Source organism: Engraulis encrasicolus, chromosome 11 (genome assembly GCF_034702125.1).
Source record: "Engraulis encrasicolus isolate BLACKSEA-1 chromosome 11, IST_EnEncr_1.0, whole genome shotgun sequence".
In the NCBI taxonomy this organism is placed as follows: domain Eukaryota; kingdom Metazoa; phylum Chordata; class Actinopteri; order Clupeiformes; family Engraulidae; genus Engraulis; species Engraulis encrasicolus.
In genome coordinates this window covers 31,449,720-31,475,282 of record NC_085867.1, presented here as the reverse complement: position 1 = coordinate 31,475,282, position 25,563 = coordinate 31,449,720, and the positions used below count along the sequence as shown (strand labels likewise).

The 25,563-nt window shown below is 45.7% G+C and overlaps 1 protein-coding gene across 1 annotated transcript in view; it reads left to right on the top strand.

The window, feature by feature from the left end:
* Positions 1–1,992: 1,992 nt before the first annotated feature.
* Positions 1,993–25,563, top strand: part of nrg1 (neuregulin 1) — a 92,391-nt gene continuing 68,820 nt past the window's right edge. Inside the window, exons 1-3 of the mRNA XM_063210441.1 lie at positions 1,993–2,290; positions 10,003–10,180; positions 10,969–11,093. Of these exons, the coding sequence (XP_063066511.1) occupies positions 2,203–2,290; positions 10,003–10,180; positions 10,969–11,093 (391 nt within the window). The 5' untranslated portion in view covers positions 1,993–2,202. The remainder of the gene's footprint in view (positions 2,291–10,002; positions 10,181–10,968; positions 11,094–25,563) is intronic.

Here is a 25,563-nt window from a genome sequence, read left to right as displayed (position 1 = left end):
CACATGAATCCCAAAGCATCAGTAGGCCTACACTCTAAGAAAATTTCCCTGCAAAATAACGGCAGTTACTGGCAATTATATTTACCTGTAATTCTACTGTTATTTCACACCAAAAATCAAATACAGCTCATTGCTGTTTAATGTATCACAGTATATAACATTTTTTCAGCAGCAATTGAACTGTTAAATAACAGTACTCTACAGAAATATAACAGTACATTTCAGTTAAAAAGTTGAATTGTACTGTGTGATGACAGGCAAATACTGGGTCATAGTTGTATTCATGAATATGGCCATGGCAACTTCCCACCCCACCCATCATTCTCCATAACTGTGGTACCCTGGCCATGTTACCACCCCACCCTCCCATCGTTCACCATGACTGGAGTGCCTTGAGCATGATACTATGACGCAATGCTGTATTGAGAAAATGGTTTGCGGTGGTCCTTTGAAAGTGTGGGCATGAATAAAATTTCAGAGTACGCAGTGCTATGTTACAATGATAGTGTGCAAGGTGGGCTTTTTACTGTATATCTTGATGAGCCAATGATGAATATAGCATTGGTCAGTCTTTAAAAAATTATTTTGCACCAAGTAGCACAGCAAACAAGCAGCACTACAAGCTAGCTCTCAAAGCAATGCCTAATTTGCAGCAGGCACATTATATGCAACAATGCCACAAATGATGCCACATACAGCAAGCTTTCACAAAGAGGAAAGTGTGCAAGCATGTAAGCAAGCTTGTAGGCAAGCTTGTAGGCAAACAAGTGCTATGCTGTGCCATGCAGGCCAGCCAGCAGGCAGGCAAGCAACTGAAGTGTTGATAGTCCAGATTTATATACAGGTGCAAGAGTACCATGTGACCAGAGTCATCAGGCCCTTGGCAGGTGACGCCCGTAATTGAATAATGGCATAACAGCCCTACTCAGGTGAGGCCAGGCACTGATTAGCAGATTGGTTTAGATGGGGCTGCTTGTTGCAAGTGTTACAAGTTCTTAAAATGTTTCAGCCATTCATACTTTCATCACTATCAAAATGCATGTGCTACTCACACTTTGCTGCATCAAGCACTTTTTAAGTATTGTAGTTTCCTTAGAAATTGTTTCATCATGCTTGATAGTATCAGATAATCTTTAACCAGTCAGAATGACTTCAGTTCCTCAGGTGGTATTGAAGTTTGATGGTGATCACGGACAAGTGGAGGATGAATGGGTTTCAATGGTGCTGCCTAAAATAACTTGTTATTTTCTAGAGATGCACCGGATCCGGATCCGGTTCCGGTTCCGGTTCCGGATCCGTCAGGATAATAGAGTTTTTCACAGGGTCCGGGTCCGGCAGGATCTTAAGCAGTGGATCCGGTATCCGGCATGTTACCTAAAAATCAGGGTCTGGTGCATGTCTAGCCTAGGCTTTTCAGTCTTTCACAACCCCAATCACTGCATGGAGTGAAATCCCTTTGGAAGCGGCTATTGCAGGTAGTGTGGCAATAAGCCAATGAGTCTAAAAAATAGTTTGCGCCAACGTAATAAAAAGGGCCCACGTGTGCGAGTAGACTATATGTTTCAACCCTTTTGTAGGATCCGGTATCCGGTTCCGGATCCGGCAGGATCTTATTCAGTGGATCTGGTATCCGGCAGGATCCTAAAAATCAGGATCCGGTGCATCTCTAGTTTTTTCCACAACGGCGAATACTGCTATTGTGCAGTACTTACTGTTTATGCTCAATATGTGACTCAAAGTAATATTTTCACAGTAGTTGTCTGTTTTTTCGAAAAACAGTAGAATGCTGTTGCAAAATTGCCGTAAATAAACAGCTATTTGTTACAGTGTAGGGTCTAATCACCAATTGGCCCTTTTTCATGAATGTTTGCAAGCATTTTGATTAGCCTCACACGTTTGAAGACTTAAAAAAAGACAGTCACAGATCTGTTTTATTAGGCCTGGGATAGTTAATCTAAACAAAAAGCACCAGTCAGCATATAACTCCTCCCCACTCCAAGTCCACTCCAAAAACACATGCAGGCATGCTCTCAACTCTATTCAACTGTTCGCTGAAGTGACTGCACCTTCTGACAAAGTTGAGCGCGCGGATTCCTCAAGACAGGACGAGACCAGAGGCAGGTTGATTCTGAATCGAGGACTTCTAGCAGGATATCGAACTTCACAAACTTTTTTTTTTTACACACGCAAGAGATTACAAACATGTCAGATAAGAAGGGTAAGAAAGATAGGAAAAATGGAAGTGAAAGCGGCAATAAGGAGTCAAAGAAGCCGGATAACATGCCCCCAGGTAATTAATGTCTTTAAAAAAAATAACTTGCTATTGTTTGCTACGCGCGCTTAACAGCCTTGTCATAGGACTTGCATTATTTTCCAATCTAGAAGTCTGTTTAGACATTGGAAAACTTCTGGGACTGAAGTCTGAAGACGGCACGCAGGTGTTTAAATATTAGCGAACTCTTCAGACGTTTTATAAATGCGGAGGTATGGCTGCATGACGTCTGACGGGCTGAACCATTTTCATTTGTTAAGTGATCAAGCCGTTGTTCTAGCCAATCGATCTCTGCTGTATTAGGTGGCATGTGTCTTCAAAAAGTAATTAACTGCTTGCAGATGACAGAATCATTGTTAAGTATGAAGGCGTTGCGAAACAGCTGCGTCATATATTCAGTACAGCGTTGAGGCTGTTGCACCTGTGGCGATGGCTGGTGTGTGGATCAAAGGAAAGCAACGTATTCTTTGAAAGCTCGGATCTTTGTAATGACAGGGTGATGTGAAATGCTTCCACTGTAGACTGTTTTTATATATTATATACATTTGACGGAAAAACTACTTGACAGAATGCATGAAGCGGTGACTGCGCTCTGCGCTCTCACTCGGGTGACCCCTGATGTAGATGGAATGCCATCCTTTCATGGCAAGGCAATGGCAGCATGGGATTAATGATAGATTCGATTTTGATGTCTATAGATTTATAATTTCATAAATAACACATACATAACATACTATTCAGAATTCGACCTGAAGGTTGGTCTATGAAAACAGTAGGCAAACAGTGGCAGTCCAACATAAAGCATAATGGATCAGTGTTCTGTTCTGTTGCTTCAACATGTGTTAGTCCGACCATGTGCTTTGGTAACAAATGGTTGAAAGTGTGTGTGTGTGTGTGTGTGTGCCATGTGACACGATATGCAATTATTATATCATTTATATTATATTATCATATTATAATACATTACAATATATTATTTGGTCTAAGCCACAAGTATTTTTTGTCATATTCCTCAGTAACGTAAGCCATCCAGCCTTGTCTGTGGGTCAGCGTAATGAGTACATAAGTTCCAGGCAGACCTCTCCCGCTAAACGCAGTTGATCCGTGTCTTCCATTAAATACAGTTGATCCAGTCAATGGTGTAGTTAATGGACAAGGGGATCACTGAGGAGCGGGCCAAACAATTCAAGTGCGTCTCTCCTTTTACCATAGAGTAATTAGGGGATCTGCAGGGCCATTCATCATTTGTCACATAACTGGAGTGGCCCCAGAGCTTTAGCAGGCAGATAACCGCATTACCTACCGCCCATGGCCATGTAATAAGGCACGCACCCACACACGCACGCACGCACATACACACACACATACGCACGCACACACAGTGTCTCTCCATCTCTGTTCCAGACTCTCTCTCTCTCTGTCTCTCTCTGAGACTCTCTCTTTCCCACTATCACTGTCTCCTTTGCTGCTCTCTCTCTCTCTCTCTCTCTCTCTCTCTCTCTCTCTCTCTCTCTCTCTCTCTCTCTCTCTCTCTCTCTCTCTCTCTCTCTTGCGTTCTCTCTCTCCCTCTCTGAGACATTTTCCTTGTCTCTATCTCTCTCTCTCTCTCTCTCAGACTCTCTCCCTCTCTCTCTTTCTCCCCACCTCTCTCTGATACCCTCTCCCTTTCTCTCTATCTCTCTCTATCTCTCTCTCTCTCTAAGACTCTCTCTCTCTCTCTCTCTCTCTCTCTCTCTGAGACTCTCTCTCCCACACACACTTGCTGTTGGCCCTGCACCAATTATGATATCAAGAGGAGCCTTTTGTGGAAACATCAGGAAGAGCTATCAGTGACCCAGCGAGCGAAAGCACGAGTCGCAATAGTCTTTGGATGAAGAAGTGATGTGGGGTGTATGTGTGTACGTTCGTGTGTGTGAGTGAGTGAGTGTGTGTTTATGTGTTGATGTGTGTGTGTGTGTGTGCGTGTGTGCGTGCGCGCGCACGCATGCGCGTGCGTTCAGAGATGTGCAGACCCCCGCAATCTGTCTGGGGCTCAGTATTAGATCATGGAATTCCTCACTTAGCCGCGCTGAGCGAGCTGTGCGCTGCGGCCTGGTATGCGGGCTCTGATCCGTGTAAATTTGTGGTTTTTGAAAATCGCGGCGGACGCTCCCAAAGGGGGGGGGGGGGTGTTCTCCATGACATGGGGAAACAGCTGGACACGGACGGCAGCTCAGCTATAGCTTAGGCTCTTTTAGTCACTTAGTCGCAGGCTGGATGGCCAACATGGCTGGGGGACGCAAGCACAGGCAAATGACACAGAACACAAGGAAACTGGATGGCTATGTGATGATCACAGATGAAGTTATTCCTTCACACTCACACACACACACACACACACACACACACACACACACACACACACGCACACGCACACGCACACGCACACACACACATGCACACACACAGATACACTCACAGTCATCCCACACACAACCCAATGTTGCAACAGATGCCTTCAGGAGCGGGTGTATTCTATCTGTTATGCTAAATGGATGTGCTCAGTCCACTTCATGGTTTGGGGGTCATGGAGGCTGCACACTTCACTGACGGAGTCTGTGGGTGTCACAGTGTGTTTCAAAGTAAATGCAGAGATATAGGTGTCACTGTGTGTTGTCGAGTAACTGATGGTGTCTGTGGGTATCTCTGTGTGTTGTAAAGTAACTGACAGTGTCTGTGGGTGCCACTGCGTGTCATAAAGTATCTGCCGAGATGTCTGTGGGTGTCGCTGTGTATTGTAATGCTTCAACACCAGCCCCTAGGCCCTGCCGTAATCTCACCGCGCTAGTTTGTCTGGAGCCCTGTCAGACCCACCGAGTGGCATGCCTGAGATTCCTCCTGGCTTGTTGCGGTCAGATTGTCAGCAATTTGTGCTATGTCATTTTTTTCCTCTTCTATTCTTTTCGTTCTTTTTTTTTGTTTGTTTTCAACTATTTTCCTGCCACATGCCAGGCCCGCATCACTTTCCAGAATGTTCTTATCTGTTTTTTTTTTCATTGTGGAAAGTGTTCCTGTCAGGGCAGGACTGCATTCTACTGTGATTGTAATTTAGAGTGAAAGTGACAAGTGTGTGTGGTGAGTGACTGAGGCTTGGAGTGTGTGTGTGTGTGTGTGTGTGTGTGTGTGTGTGTGTGTGTGTGTGTGTGTGTGTGTGTGTGTGTGTGTGTGTGTGTGTGTGTGTGCCTGTCTCACTTCTGTGCTGCTCTGTCTCGATTCACTGACAGTATTTGAATTCAAAAGGCTTCAAAATGAAGTGGGGAAATCCTAATTTCCTGGACCGTTGCCAGCTCAGGTGATGAAGTCAAGAGGATGTACAAAATAGTGCTCAGAGGAAATATACATCCATATCTGGGGTGAATTTCTCAAAACCAAAGTTGCTTACTACATTAGCTACTTTGTTGTTTTCAATGCATTTTCCCATTGGCAACTACCGAAGTTGCTAACAGGCTAACAACTTCTCTTTTGAGAAACTCACCCCTGATTAGTGAGTTAGGAAATAACATGTCACACGGAATCTCCTGTATCCTGTTTAGTTTATCCCACCTAATTCTTTTTAGCAGACATGTACGTGTATTTGATGGGATGAGGCAGCCTGTTAATTGGAACAAGGGTGTGATTTAATAGCTGTCGATGATTTTATGTGCGAAACGATGTTTTAAAAAAAAAGCGTGATTTGTGTTACTTTGGAATAACTCTGCTATAACATAAACAGGCTGCTTCCCTCGTCATGACACAGCTATCTGTGTATAATTGTCAAGTGTGTGACATTTATGATCCTTATATTAATGTTTTAGCTTCTGTTGCTTTTGTTGTTGCTTGTTGCTTTTTTGTACCTCAATACTTCTTCACAGTAATCTATGGACGCACTAATGTAGTTTAGGTGGTGAACTTGCCTGATTTATCCAGGAAACGCTCAACAGTCCAGAGCTTGTTTTCTAATATAAACAACACTTATGATGGATCATCTCAGAGGATTCTGTTCTATTTGGATTGTTGAAACAAACATAGAGAAAAGCATGCCCTCAGATCATTCCCTTTCACACCAATTCAAACCAATACTCTCTGTCTGTCTCTGTGTCAGTCTCTGTGTCTGTCTCTCTCTCTCTCTCTCTCTCTCTCTCTCTCTCTCTCTCTCTCTCTCTCTCTCTCTCTGTCTCTCTCTCTCTCACTTTCTCTCTCTCCCCTCTGCGTTCTGCTGGCAGTAGTATGGTGTCAGTGGAGAGCCTTTTCCAGTAATCCGATGAGACTGATGGCCTTAGTACAGCGCAGCGTAACACAGCGGAATACAGCTCTCCTCTGCCTGTGGGTGGCTCGGCTGGAGTGGCTATTATTCCCGCCACTAATTCCACAGAACTGCTCTCATCAACAGCTGCTCGACCGACCGTCCAACCCCCCCAAAAAAGGGTGTCCCCAAAGCCAAGGACCGCTGGACGGTGTCTCGTTACACACGTTGCTGTTTGAATCGACATTTCACAGATTCTTCGGCCAGCCGTTCTTATTAAAACATGTTAACTGCTGTAGGCTATTGCGGACGGAGCGATTGGGGAGCGGGGAGCGATTGTCAGGGGCAGGGTCGATGTTATCAAAGGCAGCTGTGGGGAAACTTGCTCGCTCACTCGCTCACTCACTCACTCCTGCTAGCTAGGCCCTGGACGAGATGGGACCACTCCCGGGGAGTGGTCCTGCATTACATTGCTATACTCCACCCCACCTCACACTCTGCACTGCTCAACTTCACATTTCAAGCATCAACGTGTTGAGAAAGTCTTTGTAATGCGCCTGTGTGTGTGTGTGTGTGTGTGTGTGTGTGTGTGTGTGTGCGTGTGCGTGTGCGTGTGTGTGTGTGTGTGTGTGTGTGTGTGTGTGTTGAACGTGTTTTTGGGTTGCAACACCAACTTCTGGTGTATGCATGCAGGCAGGAAGTAAGAAACATCTCTGTCTCATCCATGTTCACGTTGTTGCAAGTCTGTTGAACAGGAGGGGAGAATGGGGCAGGTGCATGTTCAGTATCAATGCGATTTGATGGGTGATGTCTTGTGAACATTGCGTACTTTGTGGCAGCTTTTGTGAATGGCCAATGAGAAATTGTCTTCGGAACCAATGAATGAATCTTCAATCTTCATCTTGATCTCTTTAACTTTGCTATTAGTTGCATTTTAACACTCTTTCTCGTTTCAAATTTTTTGTGTCGTGCTATGCTTTCGGCAGCACAAGTCGCATAATGGATGCCAACTAGCAGAGTTTGGCGGTATAACGTTTTAAGTCCTTCCTCCCGAAGCCTCATACAGATGCGCTGGCACTGAGCTATCGGTCAAGACCTTTAGCTCAGTGAAACTGCACCTGTGCCTCCCATGCCGAATAGAACTGGAGCTGTGACTGGAAGATCGTAGAGTTCGAGCCCCGAGTGGCTGACTGCACAGGAAGACCTCGGCTACACAAAGTCATAGCCATAGGACAAAGTGTTGCAGGCTACTAGTGTTATTTGCTGAGGTTCTGCCATCTCATCCGTACAGTGTGTTTGACCTCGGCCATGACCGTGTGTTTTTCCCCATTTCTCCATGGTGGCAGTTGTGGCCTACTGGTTTAGGAAAGGGGCTTAAAAATCAAAGGGTTGTTGGTTTGAATCCCACCTCTCCTCTCCCTACCACACTCCATGGCTGAAGTGCCTTACCCCACACTGCTCAATGGACTGTAACTAACGACAAGTCACTTTGGATAAAAGCGTCAGCTAAGTGTAATGTGATGTAATGTTTCAAATCCAAAGTAACATTCTACTCATCAATGAAAGTAGGGCGTACACCTTTCCAGTCAAGAAGTTTCTAGTCTGGTCGTCACAAGTTTAAGATGCTGTTCACAAGTATGTGGATATTTTTCAAAAACATTGCTTTTGGCCACTTGTTTACATTAGATCTTAACAGCGTTTTAGAATGTGCATTTCAAAACTCTGCTTTGAAAAATATCCAATTTAGGGGGCTAAAATACACAACAATTTAAATTCATATCCACAAGTTGTGCTTACACATAAACAGATAAAAAAACAAAAATGTATCTATCTAAAAAAAATATCCACATACATGTAACCAGCCCTACAAGTCTCAGAAGCTCAAAAAGTAGTAGCCCAGATGCTGATTCTGCCGCCTTCAGTGTTCTTAAGTGACAGTTTTTGTGAAGAAGTGCTATATATGAAAGTAAAGCGAAGTGAAGTGGGTAGGAGCTGTGAGATGAGCTTTGCAGGGCTGTGTCTAAGGCAATTGCCAATTCCCTCTTGGCTATAAAAGCCCTTAGGGTACACAGAACAGGCTTTGAAGGTTTGTTTGTGAGTCGTGTACGTACCTCTCTTTGGAAGAAACTGCTCTGCAACTATGCTGACTGCTGAGACAGACAACGTGAAATATGTAGCATCTGCAAAGATGGTGTTATTTGTCATGTCTGGTGCCTGAAGCGCAAGAATTTAAAGTGATTTTTTCCCCTTCCCTTTACCAGACAGTGCATGTTGTGTAGCGATCATGTCTGAAACGGATTCTTGGGGTCACGCTTGGCTATGTCGATAGATGGTGGGGTTCATTTTTTTTGTTTTGGTCTGTAACTCGAGTCTTGTGTTTTCTGGAGACCTTTTCTGGCTTTTCGGGACGTAGGGACTGTTTTGAAAACGGGGGCATAGGGGATATCTGGCCCCCATGGGATCAGGAAATGCTTGATATTTGTTGACAAGACAGAGGGCCTTAATGGGTTTCACAACAGAGGGCACCAAAAGTCCAGCACATGCTGTTGACAAGGAGCGTGTGCATGAATATTGCTTGGGAAAATGTTGATGGAAAAAAAATGTTGAACCATGCACACACACGCACGCACGCACGCACACACACACACATACACACGCACGCGCACGCACGCACACACACACTCTCTCTCTCTCTCTCTCTCTCTCTCTCTCTCTCTCTCTCTCTCTCTCTCTCTCTATTCTTTTCTATTATTCTATTATTGCAAGTTGTGCATTTGGAAATGTAACAGACTGGAGGAAGAGGGGTGTGTGGGGGACCGGGTGGGAATGTTCAAGGCCTTGGTTGAGTCCAGGATCACTGTGGAGCATGCCTACTACCAGGCTATTGACAACCTTGAACTATTCGATAAGAAGTGGTGTGTGGATAAAGGGGTGTGGACAGCTAATGAGGGTGGTGGGTTAAGGTTTTTTTGGTAAGGGGTGTTTTTAACGGGGTAGGGTAGGGTGGGATGGGAGGTGGGGTTGTTGTGGTGGTTGTGTGGGCCATGGTTGGTTCAATAAAGGGATTTTAAAAGTCAAAGTCTCTCTCTCTCTCTCTCTCTCTCTCTCTCTCTCTCTCTCTCTCTCTCGCTGTTTCTGTGTACCTAATCTTAGCCATCAGCTATGATTAAACTTTGACAGGAACAGACACTTCAAAGTCATTTCAACTGGCAGAGATCCTGCAGTTAATGAGGAGAATGTCTAACATTTCTGTGTTTTATTTTGTTTATATACATATTTATTCTTTTTCTCGGGTTGCACATTGCCAACATCGCTTGCGTAGGCCTGTTTGTCTCATCTCAATATTTACCTTTTCTCTCTTCTCCGCTTTCACTTTCTCTTTTCCTCTCTTTCTTCTCTCTTTCCTCTCTTCTCCCCTCCTTCTCTTTCTTCTTCTTCTCTCTCTCTTCTCCTCTCTTCTCTTTCGCAGTGGAGCCCAAACTGAAGCCGATGAAGATTAAGGACAACGTGGTGGAGGGCAGAAGAACAGCTCTGTCGTGTGAGCTGGAGGCTGGCTCTCCGCTGCCTAAAATCAAGTGGTACAAAGACGACATAGAGCTCGCTGGCAAAAACAAACTCAAAAACACCAAGATTAAAAAAAAGAAAGGGTGAGTTCTTCATTCAAATCTTTATTAATTTTTTTTTTGTACATGCAAAGTGCATCCTGACTTATTCCTTTTGCTGATGCGCAGAGCTACCAAAATCACTCTAGAACACCTTTAAACCTTCTCTGGAGCCACTGACTTCTCAGTAGAACTTCCCAGGGAACATATCGAGCCTTCTGAGTTGTCAGAGTTTGAAATTAGAATTTAGAACTCTTCCACTTGCAGCATTCCGTTGCTTAGGACATGACTCATAAGTTAATGGGTGACAGCGTTGGCATGCTGAGGCAGTGTTACTGTTGTTTGCATCCACACCCACACCCTCCGCTATCTTGCGCATTCCTTCCTTCAGGCACCGGACACCTTCCGCTCTGCTTTGTCAGGCCGCGCAGGTAATGTTTTTAAAAAAAGAAAAGCCACGGCCATAGAAACTAGACGGAAGTGACATTAATGAGTCAGCTGGTTACACGTGAAATGAAAGCACAAGCACAAACTCTGTGAAAATGGAGCATTCATTATAGTGCAGTTACAGAACTTTAGTAGACTAGGGGGACCATGGCAACACACTGCCTCCACGTTTCTGAGTCTGAAAGTCTGAATTGTAATGAATGTTGTAATTCAGGGTAACAATAAATAAATTATGCTACGTACGGTATATGTAGGATCTGCTACATGTAAAATCGAGTGTCATGACAAGGAAAGCTCTTTTGCTGTTGCTGCTGTTGTTGTTGTTGTTGTTTTTTATGTCAGTGTACTTATATGACCTTGTTGTTTTGCATCTGTCTTTTCTGTAGGGGAAGGGTTTCGGAGCTTCAGTTCAAAAGTCCCAGAGTAGCAGACTCGGGCGCGTACAGATGTGAGGCTGCCAACAACCTTGGCAAAGCCAGCGCGTCGGGAAATCTGACAGTCACCAGCAATGGTAAGGGGCCCCGGAACAGCCGCTCCAAAAGCCCTGTTTAATTTGCAACATCATCTCTTATCACACATCACATCGAGTAGGGATCACACAGGCAGAGATGTCAAACGTAAAAGAGAAAGTCAAAAAAGACACACAGTTTCCTTCCAACACAGATAACTTATCTGAGTAACCAGTAGACCTGTGTATTAGCCTCATAGGATCAGCTAACTCTGTGCTCGTTGGATCAAAATTGTGGTGGGTTCTTGTAAGGTTCTTGTTTAGAGTTTGTCCGTAACAGCAGTCTATCTACATACCTCATTTGGTACAATGGAGTAACTGGTGTAACAGCTATGTAATATCAAATACCAGTGTTGAAGTTACACCATGAATTTACTTTTACTTTTACTTTTGACACCTCTGCACAAAAGCATGGGTGCAGATCCCATGGGGGGGGTGTTTCCCCCACCCTCCCACCCCCAGTCTGAAAAACATGCATCCCCCCTCTAAATGATAAAAAATGAAAACCAATGTATTTTCAGAATTTACATTCACATTCACATGTGTTTGCGCCACAATCCTGACATCAGATCTGCACTGATGCACACAAGATCATATCAATGGCTGGATATGCTGGATATATTGAGAAGTGTTATATACTATGAGTGCCATAAGCCTGGGTTATGGCTGGTGGGAAATTGTGGACCCTGGGGGAATTGTGATTGCAACGGCGGCGGACATGTTGCACTAGCATCAAGCTGGCTTGGCAAGCTTGTCATGAAGTTAGCTGACAGAAAGGCATCTGACGGAAAGTTACAGACAAAAAAACTCTACTTGCTACAACATCATTCGCTCATGTCACGCTTTTCTGCCAAGAGCGTTCTTGCTGTATCTGTCAGAATCGGCTACCAAGATGTTTTAACACTCCCACAGTGCGGGTGACTTGTGCTTTTGGACAGAGAAGCTCGCTGGCTTGTCAGGCCTGTCTTTCAGTATGACAGAGAACGCAACTCCCAGTTTCATCCACCCATTTTTCATTTCTCCCCATGATGTCAAAATCCTGGACTGTCATATAAAAGGGGTATAAATGAGACATACGATACAACTTCATGCACCCAAGGCTTAGTCAGAGTAAGCGGTCTAGTTTGTCAAACTCGTTTGTTACATTCGCAGGTAAGTATACAGCCGGTCTCCTAAGTCCAGTAGGCCATTTACAGTAAACTTAAACACAGACTAGACAGAAAAATCCTGAGGGCCTCAAGGGTAAATTTTTTTTACCTTTTATTTGGCTACCCAGAAGCACTCCGATTTCCTGTTTGTGTTTAAACCACAGACTATTTAGAATGAAATACTACATACAGTAACTCTTTTAGGGGAATTCTGACTTGGCATTCATTTCAAGAGTATATGAGAGCAGTAACGAGAGATTATAAAACTATGGAACAGCATAGCATTGCTCGTATAAAGTGTTTTGTTTAATGTCCTATTTGTCAGTAGCATAGCCAATGATGCCCTTAGATACCATGACCAAGCACAATAGGCTAGGAGCGGAGGACACTTCATTTCCCTCCCTGACTGATGTTGACATATTTTTGAAAGACTTTGAGCTTGCAGATACTTAGACAATGGGAAGGAATCCTCAGACCATCAATAAGTATGAAAGGACAAGTGTGTGTGTGTGTGTGTGTGTGTGTGTGTGTGTGTGTGTGTGTGTGTGTGTGTGTGTGTGTGTGTGTGTGTGTGTGTGTGTGTGTGTGTGTGTGTGTGTGTGTGTGTGTGTGTGTGTGTATGTGTGTGTGTGTGTGTGTGTGTGTCTGTGTCTGTGTGTGTGTGTGTGTGTCCTGAGGTGGGGTGTCCTGCCTGCTTCTCTCTTGTTGCCATTTTTGCAACATTGTGCAGCATTGCAATGGTGATCAGTGCTGCGGCTGCGGCCTATTTAATCTGGCCACTTAATCACTTTTTTCAATTAGTGTGTAGTACTTCGCTGAGCCGCTGCCAGAAGGAAAGAGCCATTTCATCCTACCCCTCCACTCCTCTCGCCTACTCCGCCTTCCACCCCTCCTCTCTACTCCTCTTCTCTCCTTTTCACTCGCCTCCTCTCCTCTCCTCTTCTCTCCTACTCTGCTCTCCACCCTTCCTCTCCTCTCCTCTCCTCCCCATCTGTCCTACCACCCCACCCTTCCTCTCCTCTCCTCTCCTCTCCTCTCCTCTCCTCTCCTCTCCTCTATTCACTCCCCTCCCCTCCCCTCCCCTCCTCTCCTCCTCTCCTGTCCTCTCCTCTCCACTCCTCTGTCCTACCCCCCACCCTTCCTCTCCTCTCCTCTCCTCTCCTCTCCTCTCCTCTCCTCTCCTCTCCTCTCCTCTCTCCTACTCCCCCTTCCTCTCCTCTCCTCTCCTCTCTCCTACTCCCCCCTTCCTCTCCTCACTTCTCCTCTCCTGCTCCCCCCAATGGGCATTAGGCACTAGAAGGACGAGCCAAAGCTCTGCTCAGGTTTGTTGTGAATGCTGATGAGTGTGGCACTGGGTCTGGCTGGCTACCCCCTCTACCACCCCCGCCCCGCCCTCTCACAGCCACATCTAATGGCACACACACTACACTCACATACAGGTCATGCAGGCATGCATTTACCCTCTCACACGCACGCACGCACACACAGGCACACGCACACACACGCATGAGCACACACACGCACGAGCACACACGCACACACGCACGAGCACACGCACACACGCACACATGCACACACGCACACACGCACACACAATCCTTCTGTTTTCTACTGGCAGTGGGCAGACTGTGTAAGCATTAAGGCTCTCTGTCTGTCTCTGGCCCAATTGAATGGCCACACATTGGAAGGAGGAGAGAAAGAGGGAGATATATAGAGAGGGAGAGGAGCCAGGTCTCTCTGTCTGCCAGTATCTCTCTCCTTCTGGACTGGTATCAAGCGAAGAGAATGGAGTAGACACTTCCAACCGGATTTTGGTTTAAAGGCGGATTTTGTGTTCTGAAGCAAAGTTCTGATGCTAAGGGTTTTTTTTTGTGGTGGTGTTGTTCGTCTGTTTATTTCAGGTCTTGACCGTAACCTTTTCGCCTATTCATTTTTTTCTTCATGAAGTTGTTGTTTGTTGTTGATGTTGTTTGAAGATCATCTTTGTAAATCCTTGTAAATCTTTCCTCAAGGCCAAAGTGGTAGTTGACACATAGACTGTACAAAAAAGGAACAAGAGAAAAAATGGGTCATGTCGTCTGCTACCAAAACGTCTTTTATGTCCACCTTTCCTGTCATACAGTAGGGCACCGGTTCCCAAACGCTTTCTGCTGTGACCCCCTTTTGGGCCTAAGAATATTTTTACCTCCAATTTTCCAAATACAACAATATATATTTTTAATAATCTTGAAAGGTAAATACATTTAATACCCATTTGAAGTGAATATCGTTACTAACTATATTCGACCCTACACAGTGAAGTTTGTAGCGTTAATTCAACTCTTCTCGCACTCGATATACTGTTAAATTCTACTCTTCTAGTGTTTCATTAACACCTAGAGAATTGTATTGAACACTACACTATGTTAGCACATGTATGGCTTCACAGTGTAAATTCAACACTCAGAGTGAAAACTTAACACTGATCTTGAGTGGGACCATATGTGCTCAGACTAGTGTTGCATCAACACTCCAACATTTACTGTGTACCCCCAGTTTGGGAACCACTGCTTTAGGGGAACAACTCCGAACTGAAGTGTAACCTTGATGTACGTTCCCACAGGCTAGCGCTGCTTATTTTTAGCACCAAGCACGATGTCGTAGTCTCTTCTCTGACCCCCTTTTGTGACTCTTCCTCGCCCTCGCCCTCGCCCTCGCCCTCGCCCTCGCCCTCGCCCTCGCCCTCGCCCCTTCGTGATGCTGTTCTACAGCACCTGGCTGAGTTGTGGTTTTTTGGACGCCGGCGAGAGTTCATGAGACCCGCGCGGCGGGTAGAGGGCACTTTTGGCACCATGACGGATGATCTGCGCACAGTGCAGAGCGGTAATGGAATTGCCTACAGAGAGGCGAGTAGAGGAGAGGAGAGCAGAGGAGAGAGGAGTTGCTGTGCCGAGGCCAAAAAAGCCCCACAGAGGAGGCTGCAGCCGTCGTGACTACAGTGGATAATGCAGGATAACCTTGAAGCAGAGGGAAGAGAAGGGAAGGGAAGGTGTGGCATTCTAGCACAATATAGTATTTTTTATGCATCCCCAGAGGTTGAGGGCGTGGATATGCGGGCTCTTTTTTGACAGCAGGGGTAATGGTGTGTGTGTGTGTGTGTGTGTGTGTGTGTGTGTGTGTGTGTGTGTGTGTGTGTGTGTGTGTGTGTGTGTGTGTGTGTGTGTGTGTGTGTGTGTGTGTGTGTGTGTGTGTGTGTGCGTGTGTGTGTGCACTTGTGTCTGGATGAGCATTTGTGTGTGGGTGTGTGTGAGAGACACAGGAAAGCAAAGGGGTTTTATTATCAATGTGAGTAACTGTGTAGGAGGAATATTTTTGGGCTCTTTATGCGTGTACCTCTCCCTTTTTACTGCAGCAGACTCAAAATGCTGCATCACAAAATGTGAAGGCTTACTGACCTTTCAATGGCTCGTTTGTTTCCGTTCATTCGTGAGGAATCTTAAAAAGTCAAAGGCAATTGTCTAGAGAGTCCTCATGGCAGGGTCGTTTTTTGGCATCTTGGTGCTCCACTTAAGCATGTGCTAATGTTCCAATGTGTTGTATCCGGTTTCTTCCGAGGTGTTCCGGTAAATGGTGTGAGTAGAAGCAGATTGTGTAATTCGGATACTATGGTTGGCTTCCGAAAAACATAACAAATACACTTCTAATTATTCTCTCTTCTCCGCACCCTTCCTCACCAATTATCACCTTGTGACATTGGACAACTTTCATTTTGAAGGGAAGCAGATGTGTACAACCACCACGTTTCAGACAGAGAATAGTGGCGTCAAATCTGTATGTCTGTGGGCAACCGTGGCCTAATGGTTAAGGAGATGGGCTTTAGATTAGAGCGTTGCCGGTTCAAATCCCACTTCCACCCCCTTACAATGCACTTCATGACTGAGGTGCCCTTGAGCAAGGCACCTAACCCCACTCTGCTCCTGCCGGTACGGTAACCAATACTCGGTAAATAACTATAATTCACTTCAGATGAAAGTGTCGGCTGAATGTAATGTAATGCAAATGTAATGTAATGTCTGCGCCACCGGATGCAACCCATACCCGCATTGAAACGCGCCGTGATCGAGGGTGCCTAACGTCACGCAAAGAAGGCCCATACCAGGGTTGCATTTCAATAAACCAAAGTTGCTTACTACATTAGCTACTTTGTTGTTTTCAATGCACTTTTCCATTGGCAACTACCAAAGTTGCTAACAGGCTAACAACTTCTCTTTTGAGAAATGCTCCCCAGGATAGTCTTCTGCTAAAAAAGAAATATATGACCCCTTCAAGATAGCATTGATTTGTGGTTCTTGTGTCTGGCTAGTTTCCCCTCCAAGTTGACCGAGTAAGGAGCCATCTCTGGCAACTTGAAACCCCGCAGAAGTCATTAACCCTTCCTGTGTATATCCTGTGTATTCATCACAGATGGCATTTGATGCACACACACACACACACACACACACACACACACACACACACACACACACACACACACACACACACACACACACACACACACACACACACACACACACACACACACACACACACACACACACACACACATACAAACATACACACACACACACACACACACACACCAGTGTCATGATTATCCACAATGGTATGTCTTGTTGGAGAAGAATAGAGTTGTCTGAGTTTTGTCTGATTTTTATTAACAAGACCCGGTGCACTATGAGTAGACGTCTACTCATTTCACTTATTCCCACTTGGCTTTGAGCACGCCTTTGTCTGTCACGTCCAGTCCGTAATGTCTAGCATGAAAGTTCTCAGCTAGCTTGCTCTCGGACTCCCTTAGCCATTACATCTTCGCATGCTGTGATGGATCTGTTTTGATCAGCGGGGTCACGAAAGCTTTGGTAATAACTCTTGGGAGGCCGAAAAATGTTTTTTTTTTAAAAAAAGCACAGCGCAGGTTTTCGTCGCAACGATGAGCTCATCCAACAGGTCTCTTTAATGCTGGTTGGTCGTTGTGATTGGTCAGGGTCACATCTCTGAGAGAGCTATAATAAGAGAGGGCTCAGGGTGCTAACGGTGGCAGGGCTACTGACAGCTCTGCCCAGGCCCGGGGCAAACTCATATGAAAGAAACCCCTACCCAATGAAGTACAATGTCAAGAAGATCCAATTTTGGGGCACCCCATCTCCCTGTGCCTGGGACAACTGACCCCTTTGGCCCCTGCACCCCCCCCACACACACCTCTTCCCGCTGGTCAAAGCAGCAGCAGCAGTAGACTGAAAGTAATGGCTCAGGATCGCGGACAGTAGACTCACTACACTACGTGGACTCACTACGACGCTCCTGTTGCCTCCTGGGTTAGTCCAGGTCCAGCTGTGCAGGAGAAGTGGTGTAATATGTCTCTCTGGACAGCTCCGTCTGCAAGGCCCCAGCCAAGATGTAATGTCTGTGGCATTTGGGGGGGTTGGGGGGGTTGGAGGTCGGGGGCGCTAATGCCGTTAATTAAATACCATACAAATGTCATACTGTTTTCGTAAGCTGTTATCTGCGTGGGTTTTGTTTCAGATAGAACAACATACAGTATTAATAAAAAGTCTAGACAAGCCAGCCTTGTCTCTCTGGCCGGCTGGCAGATAGAAACGTGGACTGGACTCACTCGAAGCTTAACCAAAGCCCTGGGAGTCGTTAGGGGTACTGTGTGTGTGTGTGTGTGTGTGTGTGTGTGTGTGTGTGTGTGTGTGTGTGTGTGTGTGTGTGTGTGTGTGTGTGTGTGTGTGTGTGTGTGTGTGTGTGTGTGTGTGTGTGTGTGTGTGTGTGTGTGTCCTCTGTCTTACCGTCGTGTTCCACATATGACAGCCGAAACTGTTGCGTTGAAAGGGGAACCAAAGAACTAAAGGCATTACCAGCCAGATAGATTAAAGTTTTGTGAGTAATGAACAAACGGAGACTGAGGCCCAATAGTCTTGTCTCAGACTGCAGTTGTTGCCTTTGGACACATGGCAGACGTCTTTGTTTCAGTAGGTTTTTTTTAGAAAGTTTAATCACGAGTCACACAATGTCAGACGCCCTCTCCTTGGTATTGACTGTGTTTTGAAATTTGTTTTGTTTTTCCATCCATGCTATGTGGGTGTTAGTTAGCATCGTAATGAGGCCCGGAGAATCTGACGCAATTATTAGACCCCAGTTAGCACTGCATAATGCAGGCCATTAGAATGGCTTTGGCTTCTTTCGTTTTTGTCTCTCTCTCTTTTTTTTCATTTCACGCATCGGCATCTTAAGAGGGTTCACAGTTCTCTCTAATGCGTTTTGAAGTGTGTGAAATCCCACAGGCATTGTATGCATCTTGTTTCTTTTCATGTCTTTCATATTTCTTTTTTTTTCCTTTTTATACCCTTTTTTTCTCCTTCTCCGCCTGCGTTAGCCAGATTTGGTGTCCAGTCGCTCCATTATTCTGAAGCCATCCCCATGCTTTACCTCTCTCCTCCTCTTCCTCCTCCTCCTCCTCCTCCTCTGTCTCTCTCTCTCTCTCTCTCTCTCTCTCTCTCTCTCTCTCTCTCTCTCTTGCTTAATGCCTTATAGTCTCCACTGCCGCAGTGGATCGAGTGGCTGTTGCCAAAGACTGCTGTCTGTGCCTGTGTGTCTGTGCCTGTGCCTGTGTGTCTCTGTGTGCTCCACCATCTATCTGGGTTGCAATTACCACAACAGGCTTATGCAGATATGCCTTCATCCTGCCTTGAAGTGGCACAATAAAATGTTAAAATGTGGGGAAAAAAATAAAGCCCCAAACAGACAACAATCATACATTGTCTCCACTATTCTTTTTTTATATTTATTTTTAGATTTAAAAAGATATCGCTCCTGCTGAGATGTTTTTTTTATTGGCCTGCGTTGAGGGGCTGCCAGTTGAGGGGTTTTTTTTGTACCGAGAATGCCGCTATGGGTGTTTGCAAGCAGAGGCGGCATTTCATTTTTTTTTCTCCCCCCTTTCAAATCCACCTTCTGGAGATGATTTTAAGATAGGGAGTTATTGCTCAATACTCTGAGGAAATTTGACATCTGTTTTATGCTTTTTTTATTGGGAGATCGTTTCTTCAAATGACATGAATGACAAAGGCAGACATGGGGCTGGCCCAAAACTGATGTGAGTGTTCTGTAGTTGCTTCTCGCTTTTCGTCATCCCTTGAGAACGGCGGTCATACAGTACATACACACAGGGCCACTGACCGCTTTGGCTAAGCCGGGATGAAGTCATCTGAAGGCCCCCCTCCTACAATACATACAGTGTAATGGAGACCCAATTCTGTGCCCACTGTCTGCCCGGGCCCGGGTCAACAGACCCATTTGTCCACCCCTTTCGGCTTTCCTGCATTACACATCAGAAGGCCAGTCATTGTAGTCACCAGTTCAATAACCTTATTTGAAAAGTCTTTGGGACATTGTTCATGTTCAGGCATGGATCAAATCATGCATGGCAGAGATTCAGAAACTAGCTGCACAGTAAAAACAGTAAAGAGAGAGTTGATTTAACATTGTTAAACTAAGTCGTATTTGGTCCCAGAGCAGTCTCTAAGAGTTGAATTATCACTGCATGTGTCTTGTAATGGTCTCTCAGCGAGTTTCTCTTTTAAGTCCATGTGATTGCATTGCGGTCCTCCTCTTTGCAGTGTGCGTGCGAACTGTCGACTTCACTCCTCTCGTGCCAGTGGAATTTTCTATTTTCTGCCCCTACCAGCCTACCTGGAGGGCATGTCTGCGTGGATGTATGCGGGTATGCGTGCCTGTGTGTGTGTGTGTGAGAGAGAGAAAGAGAGGATGGGAGACAGAGCGGGTGAGAGAGTAAGTACAGACAGACAGAGAGACCGAGGAAAAATGTGAGTGTATGACAGAGCCAGAGAGAGAGAGAGAGAGAGAGAGAGAGAGAGAGAGAGAAAGAGAAAGAGAAAGAGAGAGAGCAAGATTTGCCTAGTCTCCCACAGGCATGGTGATGGTTTGACGGGACTGCGGGGGGGCTGGTGGGGGGCAACGTAGCAAAGTAGGGAGCAAATGCACAGTCACGCCACCTCCTTCCGACTGGGTGGCAGTGCACTCGGGGTCGAGACCGGAGATGGAGAGAACATGCTGTTCTTCCAACACTGCATAATTAATGGCAGGACAGGCAGGCAGGCCGTAAGCACAACACAACACAGCAGCAGCAGAGCAGTGGCGGCGGTAGTGGTGATGCTACTGTACTACGGAAACACCTTAGGCCCATTCCCAGATGGGGGGGGGGAGAGAGAGAGAGAGAGAAAGAGAGAGAGAGAGAGAGAGAGAGAGAGAGAGAAAAAGAGAAAGAGAAAGAGAAAGAGAAAGCAAGAACAGAGAGAGTAGGAATGTAGATATGGAGCAATGGTACAGCGGGAGGCTTTACTATACCGTAGGCTGAAGATGGAGAGAGAGAGAGAAAGAGAGAGAGACACAGAGAGAGACACAGAGAGAGACAAAAAGAGAGACAGAGAGAGAGAGAGATTTAGTGGTTGAGTCGACTCGTGGAGAGTGGTGAAATGTATTGGCTTGCTGTGTGCTACTGGTGCTGTGTATTTTTAATACGGCCTCAGGCCACAACGTCTGTTTGCATTTGTGCTAAAGATCTCACGGCCATTCCTGGAGTGCATATGGGTGCTGTACAGTCTTTCTCAAAGAAAGCCAAACTTGGCTAAGAACAGTAGCGGCTGTGATCATTGAGTTTTATTCATGACATGGAGCACTGTGGTGCGTTTGGTTAAATGTAGCTCAGTGCGTCTCTGGATATGAATGCATATGGATACAATGGAACAGTGCAATGACATTAGAGATTACAGTTTTTGTCTTGTATCTAGTGTGGATTCTGGCACAATTTAATCATCTTCTAGTTGACATTGGTTCTCTTTTCCCTCCCTTGCATCCACAAATTAAGCTGTTTGCTTCTTCTATTGCTTAAATATTGTTTTATTTTCTTATTAACACAATCAACCACAGTTTCTGCAGCTGTTTGTCATGGCACTTTTTATGTCGAGTCATTGCTCCCCTGTGGTCTTCTCTCTAAAATACTGTGATTAGTTTGTTAGTGCAGATGTCATAATTTGAATGAGTCTTGAATGGCTTTTCCAATACACAAGCTAACAAAAGAGTCCTCCGCTGTTCTTCTATCAAATTCCAACACAGAGGGTTTTTTTCTGGGGTTTTTTTCAATTATTATTATTTATTTATTGATTTATTTTGGTCTCGCCTCACTGCTGCACTGATTGAAATAATGAACATCATGGTGAAACTTCAGCCATGGCTTCCTCTGCCTCTGCCTCTGCCTCTGCCACTGGCGCAGTAATGTAGGAGCTGTCCGACTAAGCGGTGCTGAAACCGACAATTCACATGCACCCCTCACCACAACCACTACCGCACCACCACCCCCTCTCCCTCTCCCTCTCCCTCTCCCTCCCACTCTCCCCCTTCATCTCCTCTCCTGTACTCTCCTCTGCTCTCCACACCTCTCCTCTCCTCTGCTCGCCTCTCTCCTCTTCTCTCCTCTCCCCTCCTCTCCTCTCCTCTCCTCTCCTCTCTCCTCTCCTCTCTCCTCTCCTCTCTCCTCTCCTCTCCTCTCCTCTCCTCTCCTCTCCTCTCCTCTGCTCTCTTTTCTTCTTTTCCTGCGGTTTTCCCCCAGGGCCTCAGTAAAGAATGAGACAGTGTGTAGTGAGCATTACTGGTAATGGGTCTTTCTTTCTTTCTTTCTTTCTTTCTTTCTTTCTTTCTTTCTTTCTTTCTTTCTTTCTTTCTTTCTTTCTTTCTTTCTTTCTTTCTTTCTTTCTTTCTTTCTTTCTTCTCTGTGTCTTTCTCTCTTCCTCTCCTCTCTTTCTTCTCGCTCTGTCTCATTGTCTTTCTCTTCTCCTTTTTCTCTTGTCTCTCTCTTTTCATCTCTCTCTCTCTCTTTCCCTCTCTCCATCGTATCCACTCAGTCTTTCATTGTCTGTATTTTTGTTTTCTCTATGTCTGTCTCCCCTTCTCTCTCTCTGTCTCTGTCTCTGTCTCTGTCTCTGTCTCTCTCTCTCTCTCTCTCTCTCTCTCTCTCTCTCTCTCTCTCTCTCTCTCTCTCTCTCTCTCTCTCTCTCTCTCTTTCTCTCCCTCTGTGTCTTTCCCACTCTCCTCTCCTCTCCTGAATGACCTGCTTCCTGCCCGGAGCTCCATTACAGGGACAACTGGGAGGCTGGTGCGTGTGTGTGCGTGTGTGAGTGTGTGAGTGTGTGCGTGTCGTATGTGTGTGTGTGTGTGCGTGTGAGTGTGGCTGTGTTAGAGGTCTCCTGCTCAGCTCCAGATGAATGAGGCTGCGCCGCAGGCACCAGCCTGGCGGATGAGGAGGAGGAGGAGGGCAGTAAAGGAGGAAGAGGCCATTGTTACACACACAAACACATAGTATAAAGTACAGGCGCCCACACACACAAACAAACACACACACACACACACACACACACACACACACACACACACACACACACAGACGCACGCACACACACACACACACACACACACACACACACACACACACACACACACACACACACAGGCAAATCTGGACAGTTTTTAAACAATGAGTCTGTTTTTTTATTATGTTGTATAATCATATGCAGTATTCAAATGTTGAAGTTATGGTATTACATTGCATTCATAGTACAACAAAGATTTTTTTCCTTGAGTTGGAGGAAGTCATTTAAAATGGTGTCAATACTGGGCCAATGGTGTTGTGGTTTGGGCACAGACATTTATCATACAATTCTTTACAGCCCATTCTCTACCCATAACTCACCCTGAATGACTTGACAGCCACTGCTAAACGTGACCTGCCCAACAACAATTCTACTCCCCAAACGCATGCACACTCTCTCTCTCTCTCTCTCTCTCTCTCTCTCTCTCTCTCTCTCTCTCTCTCTCTCTCTCTCTCTCTCTCTCTCTCTCTCTCTCTCTCTCACACACACTCACACACACACACACAGACGCACCTCCCTCCAATCTCGCCTAGCTTCCCAGACAGCAAACGATGCTGTGCGCAGTGCTGCTTGTGACTTGACTGAGTGAGGAGCAAAACGTGCGCCCTCCTATTTCTTTAAAAGCCTCCTGGTTTTCGCCTGCGTCAGCAGACAGGGGAGTGCATTATTGAATTCCAGCCTGACTCCCCGGCCCAGTCCCGGCCTGGCCGCCATGTTTGTTAATAAAAGTTATGCCTCACTGTGTTTTTGGCAAAGCTGCCCTGTTCATCTTCTAATGCACCCGTACGTATAACCTTCCTCGTTCTGCGGGCCACCAGGCAAGGCAAGGCAAGCAGGCAGGGAGGCAGGCACAACCAACCAGCGTTTTTTATTTTATTTTATTTATTTTAATTTTTTATCCCCACTCTACAGTAGGGATTTTTTCTAGGTCAGGTCCCACCGTCTCTCTTATTGGGCTTAAATAATTCATCATCAGGCTTCCTGTAAACGGCAGAAAGAGGAAATTAATTTCGGTTCCCCCTTTTTTTGCCGGACATGTAATTACCACTTAGTGCAGAGTAGAGTAGTAGCTAGCTGTAGCAGCCCACCTACTGTATTTCTATCTTTAGCTTTTCCTTGTGAGCAGATGCTACAGTGCCTGCAGTGAGGCTTTACTGTAGCCTACGTACCGGTGGTGACTCCGTAGGTGTGCAGATTAAATCAAAGTATTGCAGTGAGGAGTCTTGGGTAGATGTAATCGAGACATGGAATTTAATCGCTTTGCTAAAGCAATCTTATATTACTCCAAGCGCATAGTAAGTGGTTGTATACGGTCAACTGTTTTGTACATATACAGTATGTAGTATGTACACTATGCTATATGTTATAAGTACATGTTATATGCTGTATGTGTGAGAGTGTGTGTGTAATGACATAGCATTTTGTTATGTTAGCTACAGTATTATTAGTGCTACTACTCCTGTTGCTACTACTACTACTACCACTACTACTACTGCTACTACTACTGCCACTACTCCTATTACTGCAGCCGCTGCTACAACTACTACTACATCTTAAAGACACATGTTTGGAGGACCAATTATTAGCCTCTCCTTTGTGGCTAGGCTAAGCCAGTGACCTTCAGTGGTTTTACTGTAATGCGACCCCTAACAATTAATTAATCCACCCGAACAGCTTCCTGTGTGAGTCTTTCTTGTGTCTTCATTGTATTGACGATCCATCCAGCACTACAGATTGCTCTGTGATCTGGAATTGATTGTAACATGTAGAGCTTTGCCACTGGTATAGCATAGATAAAGGAACATAATAGGTGGTGGATTTGAACTAAAAGGTCAACTTACAGTACCGTACATTACAGAAGATATTGACGCCATTACAACCAGTTTGATAAAGTAAGATGAAAAATCAGAAACTTCCTTTAATAGTTTAAAAGGAAAATATATTTCATATTATACTATAGTACTAGTTCATTCTACTTGTTAGGGGAAAATGCACATTTTATTAAGATGCATTGCTGCATTGATGAGTTCTGAGCCACAGACACTGAAAACCACTGAAAGAGTGCCTCATTCTGATCGACCGTCTAATCGGTCTTTATTAAAAACATGGCTTCTCACACGCTGCAGTGTAAAATCCAGGAAGGCAGACCGCACCAACGTCAATACTGATGCGATAAACTAGGAAGCCTGTGCCTCTGCGGGCCCTACCAGATTGAAGAGAGGCACTTCATGTGTTTACCGACGGCCGCCATTGACCTGACCTTTAAACCCCCCTGCTCCCTACTGCTCCGCCCTGTTAAAGCGACCTCTTAGGCATCAGCCCAGCGTTAGGCCTTAGTGGCTGGATACCACTCCCCGCTTATTAGCCACCGAGAGGGAAGGGAGGGGAGGTGGAGGGGTCGAGGGGCCCAAGGGATATGTATGTATGTGTGTGTGTTTGTGTTTGAGTGCGTGCATGCGTGTGTGTGTTTGTGTGTGCGTGCGTGTGCGTGTGTACATGCTAGCGTGTGTGTGTGCGCGTATGCGCGCGTGTGTGTGCGTGTGTGTATGTGTATGTGTGTGCGTTTGTGTGTGCGTGCGTGCAAATGCACAGTGGCTGTGTGTGCGTGACAGGGAGAGTGGGGGGTGGGGATGGGGGGGGGCAGAGGGAATGGAAGGTGAATGGCAGAGGGAGGAGGAAGGAACGGAGTTGGAGGTTGGAGGGACATGGGTGGGTGGGGGGTGGAGAGACAGCTTAACAGCTCACGGGGGGATTTCAGCCGGCCTATCTGTCACCCTCGTAACCACAGGGGAGGGGATTGAGCTTAGAAAACCCCAGCCCACCCATCCGCCCGCCTGA